The 27,875-nt window shown below is 42.5% G+C and overlaps 1 protein-coding gene across 2 annotated transcripts in view; it reads left to right on the top strand.

Moving 5' to 3' along the window:
- ITGA10 (integrin subunit alpha 10) overlaps positions 1 to 27,875 on the top strand; it is a 71,359-nt gene that overhangs the window by 23,715 nt on the left and 19,769 nt on the right. For both annotated transcript variants that reach the window (XM_075330644.1, XM_075330643.1), the window contains exons 5-7: positions 923 to 1,037; positions 1,326 to 1,453; positions 2,035 to 2,183. In XM_075330644.1, the coding sequence (XP_075186759.1) occupies positions 923 to 1,037; positions 1,326 to 1,453; positions 2,035 to 2,183 (392 nt within the window). The remainder of the gene's footprint in view (positions 1 to 922; positions 1,038 to 1,325; positions 1,454 to 2,034; positions 2,184 to 27,875) is intronic.

Genomic DNA, 27,875 nt, shown 5'->3' with positions numbered 1-27,875 from the left:
TAGGCACATCCCAGAACTTAGACACAGCACGAAGTCCAAGTACCTGTGCAAAGAGGCTGTTAGGGTTAATTGTGGGAGCATGCTCAGTAGCCTTAACTGAGGACTTAGTCTCAGACATAACACAAACAGGCTGAGCATGCTCACTAGTCAAAAACACCGGGCTTAAACTCTGGCTGGGGTAAATCGGCACACGCATGCGCACTAGCCGCCTCTCCACACTTAGACGTGGTGGAAGGAACAGCCAACTGGACGACCCGAGGCACGGCCAAGAACGGCAGCCGGCGCCTGGGCGCAACAGGGACCGCAGCAGGCTGCTTGCGGCTATGGCGGTGCCGGTTCGTAACAAAGAAGTCCCTGGCTTAGACTGAGTCACAGACCTGACGGAGAAGCCCCAATTTAGACTGATGGACTGGTTGGGATCTGGCTGAGAAAGATCCTGACTTGGACTAATAGGTCAGTGATGACATGGCTGAGGATATCTTAACTTGGACTCATAGGTCAGAGACCTAACCCATTGTGGCTTTGATTTGCATTGATGGGACGGTGATGACCTGGCGGACACAACTGTCCTAACCACAATTGAGGAGACAGAGATTTTGTCAAAGAAGTGCTGACTTGCACTCATGGGAAAAAAACCCAAATCAGAAGGCCCTGACATGGACTCGTACTTAGGAGACCAAATCGAGGTGGCTGTGACTGACTCAAGGGTCAGAGACCAACCCAATGAGGCCCTGACTTGGACTAAAGGCTAGCTGACCCAATTGAGGAGAACCTGACTGGAACTGACAGGTCAGTGACCAAACCGAGAAAGCCATGACTTGGACTGGCAGGTCAGTGGTCCAACAAAGGAGGCCATGAATGTATATCATTACTGATCATCTCCACATATCTTGAATTTACATCTCCCTCTGTCTCTCCATAGGCTTGTGCCCCTCTTTGGTCCCAAGAATGTGGGACCTCCATGTACAGCACTGGGATCTGCGCCACCGTAGATAAAACCTTCAAACCTACAGGGACCATCGCCCCCACAGCGCAGAGTGAGTCATAATGTGCCGAACACAAACGTGGAGACATTTTTGGGGATTTCAGGGTTTCTAAGTATAATGTTAGTGTGTTAATGGAACGTTGCCCCTTAGTGGACACAGTCACATGAAAAATTATGAGATATATAGGGGTACAGTTATATATGGGGTATACAAATTTGGGGTACTGTCATATTGCAATTTTTCAAGGGGTACAGCTTAGGTATATGTCTTCTAGTGGTGCACTTTGCTGAGTCATGCAGTTTAGTATTTGCTGCTCTTCCACTCTTCTCTCCGCCCCAGGATGCTCCACATACTTGGACATTGTCATCCTGCTGGACGGGTCAAACAGCATCTACCCCTGGAACGAGGTGCAGAATTTCCTCAGTAACATCCTCAGCAAGTTTTTCATCAGTCCGGACCAGATCCAGGTCAGCCACTGTTTTTTCTTCCTTCTTAATTCTTTAAGAAAAATGTAAAAACCAAAAAAAGTCTATTGATGGGGGTTATCAACACAACTTTTGGGTAGAACTACCCAAATGGCCCTGTCCAAAAATAAGAAAGACATTTCAGTGGAACACTGACCCTTAGTGGACAAATCCAGAAGCAAAATAGATAAATTATTAGGAGACTTTGTCCCAATGGAAAATCTTGGAGAAGGATCTCCTGTGTGTCGTGAGGATCTTGTTTAATGCATCATTAAAAAGTGAAGGTACATTTTATTTCTGTACTGCCTCTTTAAATCTGGATGCCTTGGAATAGTCTGAGACTATGGAGCCTGTTCTTCCTCCGGAGGTCAGCGCTTCCTGTGTGGTTTCCATCCTGACCATCCAGACGCTGATCACTGCACCTTAACATGAGCCACAAAGATCATAAATAAAACCACACACATCTGGGCACGAGTCATCAAAAATCTCACCTCGGGCATCGAAATCTAATCTACGGGCACAAGGGCAGAGGATGGGGGGAGGGGTGATGACAACAGCCATGTTCATGGACTATCCTCTTACAGGTAGGCGTTCTGCAGTATGGAGAGATCGCAGTCCACGAATGGTCCCTAAAGGATTACGCCACCGCCAAAGAAGTGGTGGAAGCGGCCAAGAACATCAGTCGCCAGGAAGGAAGAGCGACCCGCACGGCATTCGCCATTCACAAGGCCTGGTATGTCAGAAACCAAACCCACAACCAGGAAAGATGGCAACTACCAGCTATATACTGATATACAGTGCCTTGCAAAAGAATGCATACCTCATGAAATTTTCCTCACTTTCTCATGTTACACCGACTAACCTAAATGTATTCCATTGGGAATTTAAGTGATACCAACTCTAAATATAAGTATTTTTAAAGAAAATGTTACAGGGTTTACTAAAAATATAACAACCATAAATCAGAAAATTGTAAGGTCCCCTGCCTCTGCTGAAGAAAAGGCTCCCCACAGCAGGATGCTGCCTCCACCATGTATGACTGTGGGGATAGTGTTTTTATGGTAATATGCCGTATAACTTTTCTGCCACACTCATGGTTTTTGTATTCAGCCCAAAATGTTCTCATTTGGTCTCATCTGACCTCCTTCCACATGCTTGTTGTGTCCCCTACGTGGCTTTTTGGAAACTGCAAATGGGACTTCTTAGGGCTTTCAAAAATGTCTTTCTTCCTGTCACTCTTCCATAAAGACAAGATTTGTGGAGTATGCGAATAAAAGTCATCCTGTGGACACATTCTCCCAGCAGAGCTGTGGATCTCTGTGGCTACTTGAGTGACCACGGGCCTCTCACCTGCTCTCCTTCTTGGAATGTCAATTTTGGTGGACGGCCATGTCTTGGTAGATTTGCAGTTGTGCCGTACTCCTTCCATTTTAAGATGATGGATATAACTGTGCTCCATGAGATGTTCAGAGCTTGTGTTATTTTTTCATAACCTAACCCAGCTTTACTCTTCTCCACAGCATTATCCCTAACCTGTGTGGTGGGTTCCTTGGTTTCCTGATGCTTTTTGATCCCTAATATTCTCACACAAACCTCTGAGGCCTTCACAGGACAGCTGTAGTTATAATTAGAAGAAATTACACACAGGTGGAGGCCGTTATGTGACTTGAGGGGGCAATTGGTCACTCATGATTTTATTTATGGGGCTGGTATTACAGGGGCTGAATACAAATGCATGTCCCAATTTTCAGATTTATATTTTTAAAATATTTAGAGAATCCTGTATCATTTCCTTCACACTTCACAAATAGTTGTACTTTTTGTTTGTATATCACATAAAATCCTGTAACATGAAGAGGTGTGGAAAAATTCACAGGATACAAATACATTTTAAGGCACTGTATATAAAGATATACTCTATGTACAGCTGGTATAATTTAAGTATCAACTGTATAAAATTATATCGGTGCAGCTGGTATAACCTGGGCATCTCCTGTATAAAATTATATCGGTGCAGCTGGTATAACCTGGGCATCTCCTGTATATAATTATATATGTACAGCCGGTATAACCTGGGCATCTCCTGTATAAAATTATATCGGTGCAGCTGGTATAACCTGGACATCTCCTGTATATAATTATATATGTACAGCTGGTATAACCTGGGTATCTCCTGTATATAATTATATATGTACAGCCGGTATAACCTGGGCATCTCCTGTATATAATTATATATGTACAGCTGGTATAACCTGGGCATCTCCTGTATATAATTATATATGTACAGCCGGTATAACCTGGGCATCTCCTGTATATAATTATATTTGTACAGCTGGTATAACCTGGGCATCTCCTGTATATAATTATATATGTACAGCTGGTATAACCTGGGCATCTCCTGTATATCATTATATATGTACAGCGGGTATAACCTGGACATCTCCTGTATATAATTATATATGTACAGCTGGTATAACCTGGGCATCTCCTGTATATCATTATATATGTACAGCTGGTATAACCTGTGCATCTCCTGTATATCATTATATATGTACAGCTGGTATAACCTGTGCATCTCCTGTATATAATTATATATGTACAGCTGGTATAACCTGGACATCTCCTGTATATAATTATATATGTACAGCTGGTATAACCTGGACATCTGTATATAATTATATTTGTACAGCTGGTATAACCTGGGCATCTCCTGTATATAATTATATATGTACAGCCGGTATAACCTGGGCATCTCCTGTATATAATTATATATGTACATCTGGAATAACCTGGACATCTCCTGTATATAATTATATATGTACAGCTGATATAACCTGGGCATCTCTTGTATATAATTATATATGTACAGCTGGTATAACCTGGGCATCTCCTGTATATAATTATATATGTACAGCTGGTATAACCTGGACATCTGTATATAATTATATTTGTACAGCTGGTATAACCTGGGCATCTCCTGTATATAATTATATATGTACAGCCGGTATAACCTGGGCATCTCCTGTATATAATTATATATGTACATCTGGAATAACCTGGACATCTCCTGTGTATAATTATATATGTACAGCTGATATAACCTGGGCATCTCTTGTATATAATTATATATGTACAGCCGGTATAACCTGGACATCTCCTGTATATAATTATATATGTACAGCTGGTATAACCTGGACATCTCCTGTATATAATTATATATGTACAGCTGGTATAACCTGGGCATCTCCTGTATATAATTATATATATACAGCTGGTATAACCTGGGCATCTCCTGTATATAATTATATATATACAGCTGGTATAACCTGGGAATCTCCTGTATATAATTATATATGTACAGCTGGTATAACCTGGGCATCTCCTGTATATAATTATATATGTGCAGCTGGTATAACCTGGGCATCTCCTGTATATTATTATATATGTGCAGCTGGTATAACCTGGGCATCTCCTGTATATAATTATATATGTACAGCTGGTATAACCTGGGTATCTCCTGTATATAATTATATATGTGCAGCTGGTATAACCTGGGCATCTCCTGTATATAATTATATATGTACAGCTGGTATAACCTGGGTATCTCCTGTATATAATTATATATGTACAGCTGGTATAACCTGGGCATCTCCTGTATATAATTATATATGTGCAGCTGGTATAACCTGGGCATCTCCTGTATATAATTATATATGTACAGCTGGTATAACCTGGGTATCTCCTGTATATAATTATATATGTACAGCTGGTATAACCTGGGCATCTCCTGTATATAATTATGTATGTACAGCTGGTATAACCTGGGCATCTCCTGTATATAATTATATATGTACAGCTGGTATAACCTGGGCATCTCCTGTATATAATTATATATGTGCAGCTGGTATAACCTGGGCATCTCCTGTATATAATTATATATGTACAGCTGGTATAACCTGGGCATCTCCTGTATATAATTATATATGCACAGCTGGTATAACCTGGGCATCTCCTGTATATAATTATATATGTGCAGCTGGTATAACCTGGGCATCTCCTGTATATAATTATATATGTACAGCTGGTATAACCTGGGCATCTCCTGTATATAATTATATATGTACAGCTGGTATAACCTGGGAATCTCCTGTATATAATTATATATGTACAGCTGGTATAACCTGGACATCTCCTGTATATAATTATATGTGTACATGTCACGGCCGGGCGGTCGGGCAGACCCAGGAGGTGGATCCACTGGACCGAACTCGAAGATGGTGGTAGGGAGTCCGGCAGCTGAAGCACTGATGGGCAGCAGAACAGTCCGTGCAAGTGAAGGCAGCGGAGGAGTCCCTGGGACCACGGAGTCACAGATGGTAGTCCTGGTGACGTAGCTCAGGTTCGGAAGCCGAGATGATATCAGGCGGGGTCCGGAACCTCAGGAGCGAGATGATGGGTCACCGCAGGGATCCGAGATGGTACGGACTGTCAGATGGCAGACGGACAGTGTGCGGGGTTCAGGATACGGCTGACTGGATGGCGAGGCAGGTACGGCTCTACAAAGAGAGATAGGTGAGTACAGGCACATAAACACCAGGAGACCTGACTCCTAGCTCAGGGAACACGAAGATCAGGCCCCGCCCCCTTGGACAATAACCCCCTTTATACCCAGTACCTGTTCAACCTCATTTCCTGTTAATGTGCGCTGGCCCTTTAAGAAAGGGTCAGTGACCGCGCGCGCGCCCTAACGCGCATGCGCGCCGCCCGGGTGCCAGAAGCCAGGGAAGGAGGCTGAGAGGAGGACGCAGGAGAGCCGGCCAGGTCCTGGGAAGCCGTCGGGCGCCGGGATCGGGGACCAGGGGGCCTGGGACGGACGGAATCCGGGGGCTGAGGAGCGGGCAGCGTGGCAGGTGAGCCGGGGAGCGGGGGTGAGGACCCGGGGAGCGTGACAGTACAGCTGGTATAACCTGGACATCTGTATATAATTATATTTGTACAGCTGGTATAACCTGGGCATCTCCTGTATATAATTATATATGTACAGCCGGTATAACCTGGGCATCTCCTGTATATAATTATATATGTACATCTGGAATAACCTGGACATCTCCTGTATATAATTATATATGTACAGCGGATATAACCTGGGCATCTCTTGTATATAATTATATATGTACAGCTGGTATAACCTGGACATCTCCTGTATATAATTATATATGTACAGCTGGTATAACCTGGACATCTCCTGTATATAATTATATATGTACAGCTGGTATAACCTAGGCATCTCCTGTATATAATTATATATACAGCTGGTATAACCTGGGCATCTCCTGTATATAATTATATATGTACAGCTGGTATAACCTGGGCATCTCCTGTATATAATTATATATGTACAACTGGTATAACCTGGGCATCTCCTGTATATAATTATATACGTACAGCCGGTATAACCTGGGCATCTCCTGTATATAATTATATATGTACATCTGGAATAACCTGGACATCTCCTGTATATAATTATATATGTACAGCTGATATAACCTGGGCATCTCTTGTATATAATTATATATGTACAGCCGGTATAACCTGGACATCTCCTGTATATAATTATATATGTACAGCTGGTATAACCTGGACATCTCCTGTATATAATTATATATGTACAGCTGGTATAACCTGGGCATCTCCTGTATATAATTATATATATACAGCTGGTATAACCTGGGCATCTCCTGTATATAATTATATATATACAGCTGGTATAACCTGGGAATCTCCTGTATATAATTATATATGTACAGCTGGTATAACCTGGGCATCTCCTGTATATAATGATATATGTGCAGCTGGTATAACCTGGGCATCTCCTGTATATAATTATATATGTACAGCTGGTATAACCTGGGCATCTCCTGTATATAATTATATATGTGCAGCTGGTATAACCTGGGCATCTCCTGTATATAATTATATATGTACAGCTGGTATAACCTGGGTATCTCCTGTATATAATTATATATGTACAGCTGGTATAACCTGGGCATCTCCTGTATATAATTATGTATGTACAGCTGGTATAACCTGGGCATCTCCTGTATATAATTATATATGTACAGCTGGTATAACCTGGGCATCTCCTGTATATAATTATATATGTGCAGCTGGTATAACCTGGGCATCTCCTGTGTATAATTATATATGTACAGCTGGTATAACCTGGGTATCTCCTGTATATAATTATATATGTACAGCTGGTATAACCTGGGCATCTCCTGTATATAATTATGTATGTACAGCTGGTATAACCTGGGCATCTCCTGTGTATAATTATATATGTACAGCTGGTATAACCTGGGCATCTCCTGTATATAATTATATATGCACAGCTGGTATAACCTGGGCATCTCCTGTATATAATTATATATGTACAGCTGGTATAACCTGGGCATCTCCTGTATATAATTATATATGTACAGCTGATATAACCTGGGAATCTCCTGTATATAATTATATATGTACAGCTGGTATAACCTGGACATCTCCTGTATATAATTATATATGTACAGCTGGTATAACCTGGACATCTGTATATAATTATATTTGTACAGCTGGTATAACCTGGGCATCTCCTGTATATAATTATATATGTACAGCCGGTATAACCTGGGCATCTCCTGTATATAATTATATATGTACATCTGGAATAACCTGGACATCTCCTGTATATAATTATATATGTACAGCGGATATAACCTGGGCATCTCTTGTATATAATTATATATGTACAGCTGGTATAACCTGGACATCTCCTGTATATAATTATATATGTACAGCTGGTATAACCTGGACATCTCCTGTATATAATTATATATGTACAGCTGGTATAACCTGGGCATCTCCTGTATATAATTATATATATAGCTGGTATAACCTGGGCATCTCCTGTATATAATTATATATGTACAGCTGGTATAACCTGGGCATCTCCTGTATATAATTATATATGTACAACTGGTATAACCTGGGCATCTCCTGTATATAATTATATATGTACAGCCGGTATAACCTGGGCATCTCCTGTATATAATTATATATGTACAGCTGGTATAACCTGGGCATCTCCTGTATATAATTATATATGTGCAGCTGGTATAACCTGGGCATCTCCTGTATATAATTATATATGTACAGCTGGTATAACCTGGGCATCTCCTGTATATAATTATATATGCACAGCTGGTATAACCTGGGCATCTCCTGTATATAATTATATATGTGCAGCTGGTATAACCTGGGCATCTCCTGTATATAATTATATATGTACAGCTGGTATAATCTGGGCATCTCCTGTATATAATTATATATGTACAGCTGGTATAACCTGGGAATCTCCTGTATATAATTATATATGTACAGCTGGTATAACCTGGACATCTCCTGTATATAATTATATATGTACAGCTGGTATAACCTGGACATCTGTATATAATTATATTTGTACAGCTGGTATAACCTGGGCATCTCCTGTATATAATTATATATGTACAGCCGGTATAACCTGGGCATCTCCTGTATATAATTATATATGTACATCTGGAATAACCTGGACATCTCCTGTATATAATTATATATGTACAGCTGATATAACCTGGGCATCTCTTGTATATAATTATATATGTACAGCTGGTATAACCTGGACATCTCCTGTATATAATTATATATGTACAGCTGGTATAACCTGGACATCTCCTGTATATAATTATATATGTACAGCTGGTATAACCTGGGCATCTCCTGTATATAATTATATATATACAGCTGGTATAACCTGGGCATCTCCTGTATATAATTATATATGTACAGCCGGTATAACCTGGGCATCTCCTGTATATAATTATATATGTACAGCTGGTATAACCTGGGCATCTCCTGTATATAATTATATATGTACAGCTGGTATAACCTGGGCATCTCCTGTATATAATTATATATGTACAGCTGGTATAACCTGGACATCTCCTGTATATAATTATATATGTACAGCTGGTATAACCTGGGCATCTCCTGTATATAATTATATATGTGCAGCTGGTATAACCTGGGCATCTCCTGTATATAATTATATATGTACAGCTGGTATAACCTGGACATCTCCTGTATATAATTATATATGCACAGCTGGTATAACCTGGGCATCTCCTGTATATAATTATATATGTGCAGCTGGTATAACCTGGGCATCTCCTGTATATAATTATATATGTACAGCTGGTATAACCTGGGCATCTCCTGTATATAATTATACATGTACAGCTGGTATAACCTGGGAATCTCCTGTATATAATTATATATGTACAGCTGGTATAACCTGGGCATCTCCTGTATATAATTATATATGTGCAGCTGGTATAACCTGGGCATCTCCTGTATATAATTATATATGTACAGCTGGTATAACCTGGGCATCTCCTGTATATAATTATATATGTGCAGCTGGTATAACCTGGGCATCTCCTGTATATAATTATATATGTACAGCTGGTATAACCTGGGTATCTCCTGTATATAATTATATATGTACAGCTGGTATAACCTGGGCATCTCCTGTATATAATTATGTATGTACAGCTGGTATAACCTGGGCATCTCCTGTATATAATTATATATGTACAGCTGGTATAACCTGGGCATCTCCTGTATATAATTATATATGCGCAGCTGGTATAACCTGGGCATCTCCTGTATATAATTATATATGTACAGCCGGTATAACCTGGGCATCTCCTGTATATAATTATATATGCACAGCTGGTATAACCTGGGCATCTCCTGTATATAATTATATATGTGTAGCTGGTATAACCTGGGCATCTCCTGTATATAATTATATATGTACAGCTGGTATAACCTGGGCATCTCCTGTATATAATTATATATGTACAGCTGGTATAACCTGGGCAGCTCCTGTATATAATTATATATGTACAGCTGGTATAACCTGGGCATCTCCTGTATATAATTATATATGTACAGCTGGTATAACCTGGACATCTCCTGTATATAATTATATATGTACAGCTGGTATGACCTGGGCATCTCCTGTATATAATTATATATGTACAGCTGGTATAACCTGGGCATCTCCTGTATATAATTATATATGTACAGCTGGTATAACCTGGGCATCTCTTGTATATAATTATATATGTACAGCTGGTATAACCTGGGCATCTCCTGTATATAATTATATATGTACAGCTGGTATAACCTGGGCATCTCCTGTATATAATTATATATGTACAGCTGGTATAACCTGGGCATCTCCTGTATATAATTATATATGTACAGCTGGTATAACCTGGGCATCTCTTGTATATAATTATATATGTACAGCTGGTATAACCTGGGTATCTCCTGTATATAATTATATATGTACAGCTGGTATAACCTGGGCATCTCCTGTATATCATTATATATGTACAGCTGGTATAACCCGGGCATCTCCTGTATATAATTATATATGTACAGCCGGTATAACCCGGGCATCTCCTGTATATAATTATATATGTACAGCCGGTATAACCCGGGCATCTCCTGTATATAATTTTATATGTACAGCTGGTATAACCTGGACATCTCCTGTATATAATTATATATGTACAGCCGGTATAACCTGGGCATCTCCTGTATATAATTATATATGTACAGCTGGTATAACCTGGGCATCTCCTGTATATAATTATATATGTGCAGCTGGTATAACCTGGGCATCTCCTGTATATAATTATATATGTACAGCTGGTATAACCTGGGTATCTCCTGTATATAATTATATATGTACAGCTGGTATAACCTGGGCATCTCCTGTATATAATTATATATGTGCAGCTGGTATAACCTGGGCATCTCCTGTATATAATTATATATGTACAGCTGGTATAACCTGGACATCTCCTGTATATAATTATATATGCACAGCTGGTATAACCTGGGCATCTCCTGTATATAATTATATATGTGCAGCTGGTATAACCTGGGCATCTCCTGTATATAATTATATATGTACAGCTGGTATAACCTGGGCATCTCCTGTATATAATTATACATGTACAGCTGGTATAACCTGGGAATCTCCTGTATATAATTATATATGTACAGCTGGTATAACCTGGGCATCTCCTGTATATAATTATATATGTGCAGCTGGTATAACCTGGGCATCTCCTGTATATAATTATATATGTACAGCTGGTATAACCTGGGCATCTCCTGTATATAATTATATATGTGCAGCTGGTATAACCTGGGCATCTCCTGTATATAATTATATATGTACAGCTGGTATAACCTGGGTATCTCCTGTATATAATTATATATGTACAGCTGGTATAACCTGGGCATCTCCTGTATATAATTATGTATGTACAGCTGGTATAACCTGGGCATCTCCTGTATATAATTATATATGTACAGCTGGTATAACCTGGGCATCTCCTGTATATAATTATATATGCGCAGCTGGTATAACCTGGGCATCTCCTGTATATAATTATATATGTACAGCCGGTATAACCTGGGCATCTCCTGTATATAATTATATATGCACAGCTGGTATAACCTGGGCATCTCCTGTATATAATTATATATGTGTAGCTGGTATAACCTGGGCATCTCCTGTATATAATTATATATGTACAGCTGGTATAACCTGGGCATCTCCTGTATATAATTATATATGTACAGCTGGTATAACCTGGGCAGCTCCTGTATATAATTATATATGTACAGCTGGTATAACCTGGGCATCTCCTGTATATAATTATATATGTACAGCTGGTATAACCTGGACATCTCCTGTATATAATTATATATGTACAGCTGGTATGACCTGGGCATCTCCTGTATATAATTATATATGTACAGCTGGTATAACCTGGGCATCTCCTGTATATAATTATATATGTACAGCTGGTATAACCTGGGCATCTCTTGTATATAATTATATATGTACAGCTGGTATAACCTGGGCATCTCCTGTATATAATTATATATGTACAGCTGGTATAACCTGGGCATCTCCTGTATATAATTATATATGTACAGCTGGTATAACCTGGGCATCTCCTGTATATAATTATATATGTACAGCTGGTATAACCTGGGCATCTCTTGTATATAATTATATATGTACAGCTGGTATAACCTGGGTATCTCCTGTATATAATTATATATGTACAGCTGGTATAACCTGGGCATCTCCTGTATATCATTATATATGTACAGCTGGTATAACCCGGGCATCTCCTGTATATAATTATATATGTACAGCCGGTATAACCCGGGCATCTCCTGTATATAATTATATATGTACAGCCGGTATAACCCGGGCATCTCCTGTATATAATTTTATATGTACAGCTGGTATAACCTGGACATCTCCTGTATATAATTATATATGTACAGCCGGTATAACCCGGGCATCTCCTGTATATAATTATATATGTACAGCTGGTATAACCTGGGCATCTCCTGTATATAATTTTATATATGTACAGCTGGTATAACCTGGGCATCTCCTGTATATAATTATATATGTACAGCTGGTATAACCTGGGCATCTCCTGTATATAATTATATATGTATAGCTGGTATAACCTGGGCATCTCCTGTATATCATTATATATGTACAGCTGGTATAACCTGGGTATCTCCTGTATATAATTATATATGTACAGCTGGTATAACCTGGGCATCTCCTGTATATAATTATATATGTGCAGCTGGTATAACCTGGGCATCTCCTGTATATAATTATATATGTACAGCTGGTATAATCTGGGCATCTCCTGTATATAATTATATATGTACAGCTGGTATAACCTGGGAATCTCCTGTATATAATTATATATGTACAGCTGGTATAACCTGGACATCTCCTGTATATAATTATATATGTACAGCTGGTATAACCTGGACATCTGTATATAATTATATTTGTACAGCTGGTATAACCTGGGCATCTCCTGTATATAATTATATATGTACAGCCGGTATAACCTGGGCATCTCCTGTATATAATTATATATGTACATCTGGAATAACCTGGACATCTCCTGTATATAATTATATATGTACAGCTGATATAACCTGGGCATCTCTTGTATATAATTATATATGTACAGCTGGTATAACCTGGACATCTCCTGTATATAATTATATATGTACAGCTGGTATAACCTGGACATCTCCTGTATATAATTATATATGTACAGCTGGTATAACCTGGGCATCTCCTGTATATAATTATATATATACAGCTGGTATAACCTGGGCATCTCCTGTATATAATTATATATGTACAGCCGGTATAACCTGGGCATCTCCTGTATATAATTATATATGTACAGCTGGTATAACCTGGGCATCTCCTGTATATAATTATATATGTACAGCTGGTATAACCTGGGCATCTCCTGTATATAATTATATATGTACAGCTGGTATAACCTGGACATCTCCTGTATATAATTATATATGTACAGCTGGTATAACCTGGGCATCTCCTGTATATAATTATATATGTGCAGCTGGTATAACCTGGGCATCTCCTGTATATAATTATATATGTACAGCTGGTATAACCTGGACATCTCCTGTATATAATTATATATGCACAGCTGGTATAACCTGGGCATCTCCTGTATATAATTATATATGTGCAGCTGGTATAACCTGGGCATCTCCTGTATATAATTATATATGTACAGCTGGTATAACCTGGGCATCTCCTGTATATAATTATACATGTACAGCTGGTATAACCTGGGAATCTCCTGTATATAATTATATATGTACAGCTGGTATAACCTGGGCATCTCCTGTATATAATTATATATGTGCAGCTGGTATAACCTGGGCATCTCCTGTATATAATTATATATGTACAGCTGGTATAACCTGGGCATCTCCTGTATATAATTATATATGTGCAGCTGGTATAACCTGGGCATCTCCTGTATATAATTATATATGTACAGCTGGTATAACCTGGGTATCTCCTGTATATAATTATATATGTACAGCTGGTATAACCTGGGCATCTCCTGTATATAATTATGTATGTACAGCTGGTATAACCTGGGCATCTCCTGTATATAATTATATATGTACAGCTGGTATAACCTGGGCATCTCCTGTATATAATTATATATGCGCAGCTGGTATAACCTGGGCATCTCCTGTATATAATTATATATGTACAGCCGGTATAACCTGGGCATCTCCTGTATATAATTATATATGCACAGCTGGTATAACCTGGGCATCTCCTGTATATAATTATATATGTGTAGCTGGTATAACCTGGGCATCTCCTGTATATAATTATATATGTACAGCTGGTATAACCTGGGCATCTCCTGTATATAATTATATATGTACAGCTGGTATAACCTGGGCAGCTCCTGTATATAATTATATATGTACAGCTGGTATAACCTGGGCATCTCCTGTATATAATTATATATGTACAGCTGGTATAACCTGGACATCTCCTGTATATAATTATATATGTACAGCTGGTATGACCTGGGCATCTCCTGTATATAATTATATATGTACAGCTGGTATAACCTGGGCATCTCCTGTATATAATTATATATGTACAGCTGGTATAACCTGGGCATCTCTTGTATATAATTATATATGTACAGCTGGTATAACCTGGGCATCTCCTGTATATAATTATATATGTACAGCTGGTATAACCTGGGCATCTCCTGTATATAATTATATATGTACAGCTGGTATAACCTGGGCATCTCCTGTATATAATTATATATGTACAGCTGGTATAACCTGGGCATCTCTTGTATATAATTATATATGTACAGCTGGTATAACCTGGGTATCTCCTGTATATAATTATATATGTACAGCTGGTATAACCTGGGCATCTCCTGTATATCATTATATATGTACAGCTGGTATAACCCGGGCATCTCCTGTATATAATTATATATGTACAGCCGGTATAACCCGGGCATCTCCTGTATATAATTATATATGTACAGCCGGTATAACCCGGGCATCTCCTGTATATAATTTTATATGTACAGCTGGTATAACCTGGACATCTCCTGTATATAATTATATATGTACAGCCGGTATAACCTGGGCATCTCCTGTATATAATTATATATGTACAGCTGGTATAACCTGGGCATCTCCTGTATATAATTATATATGTGCAGCTGGTATAACCTGGGCATCTCCTGTATATAATTATATATGTACAGCTGGTATAACCTGGGTATCTCCTGTATATAATTATATATGTACAGCTGGTATAACCTGGGCATCTCCTGTATATAATTATATATGTGCAGCTGGTATAACCTGGGCATCTCCTGTATATAATTATATATGTACAGCTGGTATAACCTGGACATCTCCTGTATATAATTATATATGCACAGCTGGTATAACCTGGGCATCTCCTGTATATAATTATATATGTGCAGCTGGTATAACCTGGGCATCTCCTGTATATAATTATATATGTACAGCTGGTATAACCTGGGCATCTCCTGTATATAATTATACATGTACAGCTGGTATAACCTGGGAATCTCCTGTATATAATTATATATGTACAGCTGGTATAACCTGGGCATCTCCTGTATATAATTATATATGTGCAGCTGGTATAACCTGGGCATCTCCTGTATATAATTATATATGTACAGCTGGTATAACCTGGGCATCTCCTGTATATAATTATATATGTGCAGCTGGTATAACCTGGGCATCTCCTGTATATAATTATATATGTACAGCTGGTATAACCTGGGTATCTCCTGTATATAATTATATATGTACAGCTGGTATAACCTGGGCATCTCCTGTATATAATTATGTATGTACAGCTGGTATAACCTGGGCATCTCCTGTATATAATTATATATGTACAGCTGGTATAACCTGGGCATCTCCTGTATATAATTATATATGCGCAGCTGGTATAACCTGGGCATCTCCTGTATATAATTATATATGTACAGCCGGTATAACCTGGGCATCTCCTGTATATAATTATATATGCACAGCTGGTATAACCTGGGCATCTCCTGTATATAATTATATATGTGTAGCTGGTATAACCTGGGCATCTCCTGTATATAATTATATATGTACAGCTGGTATAACCTGGGCATCTCCTGTATATAATTATATATGTACAGCTGGTATAACCTGGGCAGCTCCTGTATATAATTATATATGTACAGCTGGTATAACCTGGGCATCTCCTGTATATAATTATATATGTACAGCTGGTATAACCTGGACATCTCCTGTATATAATTATATATGTACAGCTGGTATGACCTGGGCATCTCCTGTATATAATTATATATGTACAGCTGGTATAACCTGGGCATCTCCTGTATATAATTATATATGTACAGCTGGTATAACCTGGGCATCTCTTGTATATAATTATATATGTACAGCTGGTATAACCTGGGCATCTCCTGTATATAATTATATATGTACAGCTGGTATAACCTGGGCATCTCCTGTATATAATTATATATGTACAGCTGGTATAACCTGGGCATCTCCTGTATATAATTATATATGTACAGCTGGTATAACCTGGGCATCTCTTGTATATAATTATATATGTACAGCTGGTATAACCTGGGTATCTCCTGTATATAATTATATATGTACAGCTGGTATAACCTGGGCATCTCCTGTATATCATTATATATGTACAGCTGGTATAACCCGGGCATCTCCTGTATATAATTATATATGTACAGCCGGTATAACCCGGGCATCTCCTGTATATAATTATATATGTACAGCCGGTATAACCCGGGCATCTCCTGTATATAATTTTATATGTACAGCTGGTATAACCTGGACATCTCCTGTATATAATTATATATGTACAGCCGGTATAACCCGGGCATCTCCTGTATATAATTATATATGTACAGCTGGTATAACCTGGGCATCTCCTGTATATAATTTTATATATGTACAGCTGGTATAACCTGGGCATCTCCTGTATATAATTATATATGTACAGCTGGTATAACCTGGGCATCTCCTGTATATAATTATATATGTATAGCTGGTATAACCTGGGCATCTCCTGTATATCATTATATATGTACAGCTGGTATAACCTGGGTATCTCCTGTATATAATTATATATGTACAGCTGGTATAACCTGGGCATCTCCTGTATATAATTATATATGTGCAGCTGGTATAACCTGGGCATCTCCTGTATATAATTTGACAATGGCAGCGTGTGCAGTGCTGTGCGGAGGAGCTCAGTAGCAACACGTGCACTGCATTATGGCGGCGTGCATTCTGCAATGTGCTCCAGGCTGACGCCCCCGGTTCTTTTAATACCTCGGTTACACCCTCCTGCGTGACGATGATCAGTGTCCGCAGATGATTGGTCTAAACGCCGATCAGGCTTCACCCATTCTCGTCACAGGAAGCCATGTGGTCACCATGGTAACAGGACGCTTGCCAGTCCGCAGAGAGGGCTGAATCAACACATCCGCCCTTCTCACTGCGGGGAGGAGAGTCATTTAAAGGGACAGGCAATAAAAGAGCAAGCAATAAAGGAACAAGCAATAAGAGGGGCAGGCAATAAAGAGAGACAGGCAATAAAGAGAGACAGGCAATAAAAGAACAAGCAATGAGAGGGGCAGGCAATAAACAGATACAGGCAATAAAGAGAGACAGGCAATAAAGAGATACAGGCAATAAAGGAACAAGCAATAAGAGGGGCAGGCAATAAGAGGGGCAGGCAATAAGAGAGGCAGGCAATATAGGGGCATGCAATAAGAAGGACAGGCAATATAGGGGCATGCAATAAAGAGAGACAGGCAATAAAGAGAGACAGGCAATAAAGGAACAAGCAATGAGAGGGGCAGGCAATAAGAGAGGCAGGCAATATAGGGGCATGCAATAAGAAGGACAGGCAATATAGGGGCATGCAATAAGAGGGGCAGGCAATAGAGTGACAGGCAATAAGAGAGGCAGGCAATAGAGTGACAGGCAATAAGAGAGGCAGGCAATAGAGTGACAGGCAATAAGAGAGGCAGGCAATAGAGTGACAGGCAATAAGAGGGGCAGGCAATAGAGTGACAGGCAATAAGAGAGGCAGGCAATAGAGTGACAGGCAATAAGAGAGGCAGGCAATAGAGTGACAGGCAATAAGAGAGGCAGGCAATATAGGGGCAGGTAATAAAAGAACAAGCAATAAGAGGGGCAGGTAATAAAGTTATAATAAGAGGGACAGGCAATAGAGGGACAGGCAATAAATGGGCATGCAATAAGAGGGACAGGCAATATAGGGGCATGCAATAAGAGTGACGGCAATAAGAGAGACAGGCAATAAGAGAAGCAGGCAATAAAAGAACAAGCAATAAGAGGGGCAGGTAATAAAGTTACAATAAGAGGGGCAGGCAATAGAGGGACAGGCAATAAGAGGGGCAGGAAATAAGAGGGACAGGCAATAAAAGGGACGGGTAATAAAGGGACAGGCAAAAATGGAACAAGCAATAAGAGGGACAGGTGACACGCCCGCACTGGGGCCTGGGGTGACTCCTTACCGGGCGGCGGTTCTGCTCCTGGGGCGCCGCGGTGGCGAGGCCCAGTTCCGTGAACTCGGAGGTGTCGTTTAGTAAATAGGAAGGGGATGATGACAGTTTATTTGTGACACCACCTGTGGTATGCGACAAGTTAGGTGCCGCCGTTGCGGGATGGGGGTCTCTGGAGCAGATGGTGACGCAGCTGAGATGGTGCAGCTCTCCACAGGTAGAGATGGGCCCCAGGGTGGAGGCGGGTAGTAGTAGGCAATGGCAGGGGTGCCGGGCGCAGGTGAATAACGGAGCAACACAGGGATGCAATCTCAAGGTTTTTACTCACTGTAGTGTGCCGCCCTCGCGTTAGTAGCCAGGCTGCTCGGATCCGGATCCGCGGTGGCTCGAGGGATCTACAGACCCGGGAGTCGGGGTAGCGCGGCCACTCGGATAAAAAGGGGAAGTATTTACAGGGGATGGTGTGGAAAGTTTGTGACGTCACCCGTGGTGTGTGGTAAGGTGGAGTACCACCACTGCAGTTGGGAGTACCCGGTGGCGATGGTGTGGGCAGCCATGTGTTTAACACCTCCACGGGTAGGGGGAATGCCCCGAGACTCGATGAAGGTGACGGGGAGGTGCCGTTGGGACGGTAAGGGTCACTTGTGTACTCACTCAGTTCAATAACGCTGACACCGACAACCATAGTACACCAAAGTTCTGGACACCACTGCCACTGAGAGGGAGCATACCTGGATCCCGTGCCCGTTGGTGTTGCCTGTTAGTCTGTGACCTTTGCCTTGGCATCTAGTTTTCAGATTGGTCCCTTAAGTATAAAACTGATTGGGTCCCGCTCACCAGTATTGCTAACTGGGCGCTTGCTCTCAGGGTTCACGCTTGGGATTTTCTGGACCGTGTAGTGGGTAAGTCCTATCCCCCTCATTGCGCTTGTACCCTGATTTTGGAGCGGTTGGAGAACGGATCTTGAAGGCTCCGTCCTCGTCGGGTAAATTGTCAGGACGCCTGAAGCTCCTTCCTATGGGGAGATAAGGTATGCACACCAGTGACTATGTAAGGGGAATACATGAAATAGCAGAAACTGCTGTGTGAATACTGACTTGAAAAATCCAATAGCTATATGCAAGAGTGAAAATGTGAAAAATGGAATCTGCATTACTGCCATGAACATATGAATCAAGAGAAATTTAGCTACTGAATTGATCAATGCAATAGAGCCCCAACACTACGCCAAAGTATTTCTCTACGTTGGGGTCCCTAGTGATGTTTTTTTAGGTTTTTGCACCCAGTTCAGACTTAGAATGGTGTTCCAAACGTTATTCCTATTTGTTAGTATTTTTTCGTTTGTGAACCCTCCCCAACCACACCTATTGCCAATCCATATCATACGCATAAATAGCCTGGGTCTCAGCTTCCCATACACGGTAAGTTTTTTAACTGTATGAGAGGACACACACAAGTTAGGGACCCCAACGTAGAGAAATACTTTGGGGTAGTGTTGGGGCTCTGTTGCATTGATCAATTCAGTAGCTAAATTTCTCTTTATTCATATGTTCATGGCAGTAATGCAGATTCCATTTTTCACATTTCATTCTTACAAATAGCTATTGGATTTTTCAAGTCAGTATTCACACAGCAGTTTCTGCTATTTCATGTATTCCCCTTCCATAGTCACTGGTGTGCGTACCTTATCTCCCCAGAGTGATGTTTTTTTAGGTTTTTGCACCCAGTTCGGACTTAGAATGGTGTTCCAAACGTTATTCCTATTTGAAGCTCCTTCCTGACCTAGGGTCCACGTACCCCGTCGTGCTCTGGCCCCTGCCCGGTGATGGCACAAGGCCGCCAGCTGTCCTCCTCGACAATCCGTGGCCCTTGTCACGATCCCCTGCGACCGGGGTCCAGCTACTACCAGGCCCAGACCAACGTCTGCCACCTAGTCAACCAAGGAGCCCAGCTCCTGACCTCTCCTCCTGCTCAACTGACTGTCTCATAACACTTCTGATCCCCCTTAACCAACCCCCCAAGTGGGCAACCCTATTCCACTCAGGCCGTCCACTGGTGTGTCTGGTGGGTCTGGTGCAGAGTGTGTCTAGGATTTTGATTAGCTTGTTCTTGACAACACCAAAGGTCAGGGTCCTGTAACCAAGGAGGAGGTGGACATCATGCAGAAGGGCAGATTGCACAGTACACTGTGACGACCTGATAGGCCAGGGTGTCACAGTAGCAGGTTCCAAGGCAACACGACATGCCAATGACCACCTTTGGAGTGTTAGGCCCTGTGCGCACTTACCGTTTTTTTGCCGGGAATTCCTGTGGATTTGCTGCATGTTTCGCTGCATGTTATAATAATAATAATAATAATTTTATTCATTTATATAGCGCTATTAATTCCACAGCGCTTTACGTACATTGGCAATACTGTCCCCATTGGGGCTCACAATCTAGAGTCCCTATCTGTATGTCTTTGGAGTGTGGGAGGAAACCGGAGTACCCGGAGGAAACCCACGCAAACACGGGGAGAACATACAAACTCCTTGCAGATATTATGTTCATAACATCTCTGCAGTGATTCACCAGCAAATCCTATGGGAAAAAAAATGCTGTGCGCACTATGCGGATTTTGACAGCTGCATGTTTTGCTGCGGGATTCCCGCAGCAAAAACAATTGCATGTCACTTCTTTTCCACACGTCGCTGCGGCATTGCACTCCATTGACTGTAATGTAATTGGGAAATCCCGCAGGGAATAACGCAGGTAGCAAATTCTGTGTGGTTCACTGCGTTTTCCTGCATTATTCCCTGCGGTATTTCGCGGTTTACCTGCGGTAATGTACATCGCTGTCTGCAGTTTGCAGGGGGATGTCATAATGGCAGGAAGAGGAAGCAGAGCAGAGTAAACACACACACATCACAGACACAGACATAGAACACACACACATCACACACACACACACACACACACACAGACACATAGAATACACATAGAAAGCAAACGGACATATAAAAATAAAAAAGCGTGGGCTCCACCGTATTTTTACAGTCCAGCCGAAGTAAGCACCCAGCGGCGGCCCGGTATTCTCAGGCAGGGGAGGGCGAGGGCCAGGGTTAATGTCCCCCTCCCTCCCGCAGCCGAGAATATCAGCCCGCAGCTGTCCCGGGACTGTCTCATCCATTATGCGGCAGTCCCGGAGTGTCCCCAGCTCTTCCAGATTGCCGTGATGCGGTGGCAATCAGGGTAATAACGAGTTAATGGCAGCATATCGCAGCCACTAAGTCCAGGCTTTAATCATGTCAGCGTCTATGAGACAGCTTTCATGATTAACCCATAAGTAAAGTGAATAAACACACACAACGAAAAATCCTTTATTTTAAATAAAACACAAAAAAGCCCCCTCTTTCACCCCTTTATTAACCCCTCCCAAACACACAGCTTTGGCGTAATCCACCGAGGTCCCGCGTCGCTCGCATCCAGCCGCGACTGACACTGTACTGAATGCAGCCTCGCAACGAGCCGGCAGAGGTAACCACAGGTCATTTCCCATGGCCGGTAATGTGAACACACTACCGCTTGGGAGAAATGTAGCGTGTTGATTGATCTGTCCTCTATCTATATATCTATTCCTCTATCTATCTATTCTTCTATCTATCTATCTATCTATCTATCTATCTATCTCAGAAGAAAATTACTTTTTTTTTTCTTTTCAATGTGCTTTATTGCATTGAATGCATTAAAACACATGTACCAACCCGCGGCAAAACCACGGCAATACCGCGGCAAAACCGCAGCAAACCGAGGCAAACCGCATGTGGTTTCGGGTGCGGTAATCTTTCAGACCCTGCAGAATTTTCTTAAGAAAATTCCGTTTTCCAGTGCGCACAGGGCCTTAGGGTGTCACTGTGATGGGCTCCAGCTGATCCCAGGTAGTTTGGAGGTCGAGTCCGGTGCACCTTTCTTATGTGTAGCTTCCTTGGTCATCTTCCTGCGCTTGCTTCCCCCTCCTGCTTTGCGCCCTCACACACAGAGCCCTGAGCCGGTGCCCTCGGACTCTTTTGGGTGGCGTGAAGCTCTATCCCTTGGTCCTTTGGGGTCACCTTCCAGCAAATTTGTGTGCGGATGTGGCTTCGGTGCTTGCAGTCACCTCAGCCTCTGGTTTTACTAGCGGAGTACGTAGGTTTTTCTCCTCTACTCTAGGGACCAGTCCCTGATTTGCGGCCAAATCCTTCCACCTGAAGATTGTATGTTGAACAAGGCCACGGGAGGATGTTGCACTTCCCGTGGTCTTTCCTCCTCCACTGCTCCTTCCAACTTTCTGACTTTCTCCACACTTCACTACTGTGTGTACCCACTCTTAAGACTCCACCCCCCGGCCTGGCTTCGGGTTTTACATGCCCTTGCCATGGCTGATGAGGTGTTGCTGAGTGAGAATGTTGTGTTTTGTGTGAACCGGTGAATGACCTCCTCCATACCCAGGATGGCATACCACACCTCTGGATGAGGTGTAGTACCTCTGTGGCGACTGAAGTCTCAGGGGTGCCTCACAGGCAATACAAAAACAAGCAATAAGAGAGACAGGCAATAAAAGAACAAGCAATAAGAGAGACAGGCAATAAAAGAGCAAGCAATAAGACAGACAGGCAATAAAGGAACAAGCAATAAGAGAGACAGGCAATAAGAAGGGCAGGCAATAGAAGGACAGGCAATAAGAGGGACAGACATTAAAGGGACAGGCAATAAGAGGGCAGGCAATAAAAAGGCAGGCAATAAAGAAACAAGCAATAAAAGGGACAGGCAATAAGAGGGACAGACATTAAAGGGACAGGCAATAAGAGGGCAGGCAATAAAAAGGCAGGCAATAAAGACACAGGCAATAAGACAGACAGGCAATAAAGGGGCAGGCAATAAGAGGGACAGGCAATAGGAGGGACAGGCAATAAGAGGGACAGGCAATAGAGGGACAGGCAATAGAGGGACAGGCAATAGAGGGACAGGCAAAAAGAGGGACAGACAATAAAGGGACAGGCAATAAGAGGGACAGGTAATAAAGGAACAGGCAATAAAGGGACAGGCAATAAGAGGGACAGGCAATAAGAGGGCAAAGAGGGCAGCCAATAAAGGGACAAGCAATAAGCAGGACAGGCAATAAGAGGGACAGACATTAAGAGGAACAGGCAATAAAAGGACAGGCAATAAGAGGGCAGGCAATAAAAAGGCAGGCAATAAAGAGACAGGCAATAGGAGTGACAGAAAATAAAGGCAATAAGAGGGACAGGCAATAAGAGGGACAGGCAATAAAGGGGCAGCCAATAAGTGGGACAGGCAATAAGATGGGCAGACAATAAAGGGACAAGGAAGAAGCGGGACAGGCAATAAGAGGGACAAGCAATAAAAGGGACAGGCAATAAGAGAGACAGGCAATAGAAGGACAGGCAATAAGAGGGACAGGCAATAAGAGGTACAGGCAATAAAGGGAAAGGCAATAAGAGGGCAGGTAATAAAGAGGCAGGCAATAAAGAAACAAGCAATAAAAGGGACAGGCAATAAGAGGGACATACATTAAGAGGGACAGGCATTAAAGGGACAGGCAATAAGAGGGGCAGGCAATATAGGGGCATGCAATAAGAGGGACAGGCAATAGAGGGACAGGCAATAAGAGGGGCAGGCAATAAGAGGGGCAGGCAATAAGAGGGGCATTCAGTAAGAGGGACAGGCAATAAGAGAGACGGGCAAAAAGAGGGACAGACAATAAAGGAACATGCAATAAGAGGGACAGGCAATAAAGGGACAGGCAAAAAGAGGGACAGGCAATAAGAGGGCAGGCAATAAAGGGACAAGCAATAAGCAGATCAGGCAATAGGAGGGACAGACATTAAGAGGGACAGGCAATAAAGGGACAGGCAATAAGAGGGCAGGCAATAAGAGGGACATGCAATAAATGGGCAGCCAATAAGAGGGACAGGCAATAAGATGGACAGACAATAAGAGGGACAGGTAATAAAGAGACAGGCCATAAGAGGGACAGGCAATAAAAGGCACAGGCAATAACAGGACAGGCAATAAGAGGGACAAGTAATAAAGGGACAGGCAATAAGAGGGCAGGCATTAAGAAGAATAGGCAATAAAGGGACAGGCAATAAGAAGGACAGGCAATAAAGGAACAAGCAAAAAGCGGGACAGGCAATAAGAGGGACAAGCAATAAAGGGACAGGCAATAAGAGAGACAGGCAATAAGAAGGGCATGCAATGAGAAGAGCAGGCAATAAGAGGGGCAGGCGTAAGAGGGACAGGCAATAAGAGGGGCAGGCAGTAAGAGGGACAGGCAATAAAAGGGACAGAGAATAAAGGGACAGGCAATAAAGAGGCAGGAAATAAGGGGACAGGCAATAAAGAGATAGGCAGTAAGAGGGACAGGCAATAAAGGAACAGGCAATAAGAGGGATAGGCAGTAAAGGGACAGACAATAATAGGGTTAGACAATAAAGGGACAGGCAATAAAGGGACAGGCACTAAGAGGGACAGGCAATAAGAGGAACAGGCAATAAGTGGGACAGGCAATAACATGAACAAGCAATAAAGGGACAGGCAATAAGACAGACAGGCAATAAGAGGGGCATGCAATGAGAAGAGCAGGCAATAAGAGGGGCAGGCGTAAGAGGGACAGGCAATAAGAGGGGCAGGCAGTAAGAGGGACAGGCAATAAAAGGGACAGAGAATAAAGGGACAGGCAATAAAGAGGCAGGAAATAAGGGGACAGGCAATAAAGAGATAGGCAGTAAGAGGGACAGGCAATAAAGGAACAGGCAATAAGAGGGATAGGCAGTAAAGGGACAGACAATAATAGGGTTAGACAATAAAGGGACAGGCAATAAAGGGACAGGCACTAAGAGGGACAGGCAATAAGAGGAACAGGCAATAAGTGGGACAGGCAATAACATGAACAAGCAATAAAGGGACAGGCAATAAGACAGACAGGCAATAAGAGGGGCATGCAATGAGAAGAGCAGGCAATAAGAGGGGCAGGCGTAAGAGGGGCAGGCAATAAGAGGGGCAGGCAGTAAGAGGGACAGGCAATAAAAGGGACAGAGAATAAAGGGACAGGCAATAAAGAGGCAGGAAATAAGGGGACAGGCAATAAAGAGATAGGCTGTAAGAGGGACAGGCAATAAAGGAACAGGCAATAAGAGGGATAGGCAGTAAAGGGACAGACAATTGTCGCGGGCGGAGGAGGGGACGCCGCGCTCTCCCACTGCTCGGGTCCGGCTGCCGCGGCTGCCGCGGCCTGCTGCTGCTCGGTGGCTCGAGCGATGGGCCGGATCCCGGGGACTCTAGCGGCGCTCCTCGCCCGTGAGTGAAAGGGGGTTTGGGTGAGGGGATTGTTGATTGTCCGTGACGCCACCCACGGTTGTGGTGATTGAGTGTGCACCACCGCTGCTCTGGCTGGGGATCCCGGGAGTGATGGTGTGGAGCAGCCAGTTGTTGTGTTGCCCCTCCGTGGGTGGGGTTGGTGATCCCGGGGCCCAGTGATGGAGTTGGGATGGTGGACAGGCGGGCTATGGGGCCTGTGGAGGTGCAGGGGCAGCGCTGTGCCGCACGGCACGGAGGTACTCACTCAGCCAGTAAACACGACACAGTTCTCGGTAAACAAACGGCTGGTTGGACGGGTCCCTCGGACGGTCGCTGTTGTTGTTTCTCCCCTGACCCAGTTTAGTGGGATAAGTCCTTTCTTTCGCCTCAGTGCACCCTCCTCCTGCGTTCCGGCTTCCAGCTGGCTCCCCGGTTCAGTACCGGTGGGCCACCGCCCAGCCCCGGCTACCTGCGGTTCCACCAGCTGTCTCCCCGGCTCCCTGCAGACGGCCACTACCGTCTGCCGGACTCTCTGTACGAGGCCCTAGGCTCCAACCTAGGCCCCTGGCTATGTCTGCCTCTCTGCAGACCTTCTCTCTTCCTCTCCTAGGACTTGACTGGGCTTGTTTCCTGCCTCAGGCCAGCTAACTCCTGGGTGGGCGCCTCCATCTCCTGACTCCGCCCACCTGGTGTGTCAGTCTGAGCCCGAGGCAGAAAGCAGGTCACTTTGGGGATGTCTGCTGTGAACTGCTGGGGGTGGGTGTGTGTGTGTGTTGTTACCTGTGTCCCCTGGCTTGTCCAGGGCGACACACAATAATAGGGATAGACAATAAAGGGACAGGCAATAAAGGGACAGGCACTAAGAGGGACAGGCAGTAAGAGGAACAGGCAATAAGTGGGACAGGCAATAACATGGACAAGCAATAAAGGGACAGGCAATAAGACAGACAGGCAATAAGAGGGGCAGGCAATGAGAAGAGCGGGCAATTAGAGGGGCAGGCAATAAGAGGGACAGGCAATAAGAAGGGCAGACAATAAGAGGGACAGGCAATATAAGGGATAGACAATAAAGGGATAGGCAATAAAGAGGCAGGAAATAAGGGGACAGGCAATAAAGAGATACAGTTAGGTCCAGAAATCTTTGGACAGTGACACAATTTTGGCGAGTTGGGCTCTGCATGCCACCACATTGGATTTGAAATGAAATCTCTACAACAGAATTCAAGTGCAGATTGTAACGTTTAATTTGAAGGTTTGAACAAAAATATCTGATAGAAATTGTAGGAATTGTACACATTTCTTTACAAACACTCCACATTTTAGGAGGTCAAAAGTAATTGGACAAATAAACCAAACCCAAACAAAATATTTTTATTTTCAATGTTTTGTTGCGAATCCTTTGGAGGCAATCACTGCCTTAAGTCAAGAACCCATGGACATTACCAAAC

The sequence above is a fragment of the Anomaloglossus baeobatrachus genome, chromosome 12 (assembly GCF_048569485.1).
Source record: "Anomaloglossus baeobatrachus isolate aAnoBae1 chromosome 12, aAnoBae1.hap1, whole genome shotgun sequence".
In the NCBI taxonomy this organism is placed as follows: Eukaryota; Metazoa; Chordata; class Amphibia; order Anura; family Aromobatidae; genus Anomaloglossus; species Anomaloglossus baeobatrachus.
The sequence above is the reverse complement of the archived record's forward strand: the minus strand, read 5'-3'. Positions and strand labels throughout refer to the sequence as shown.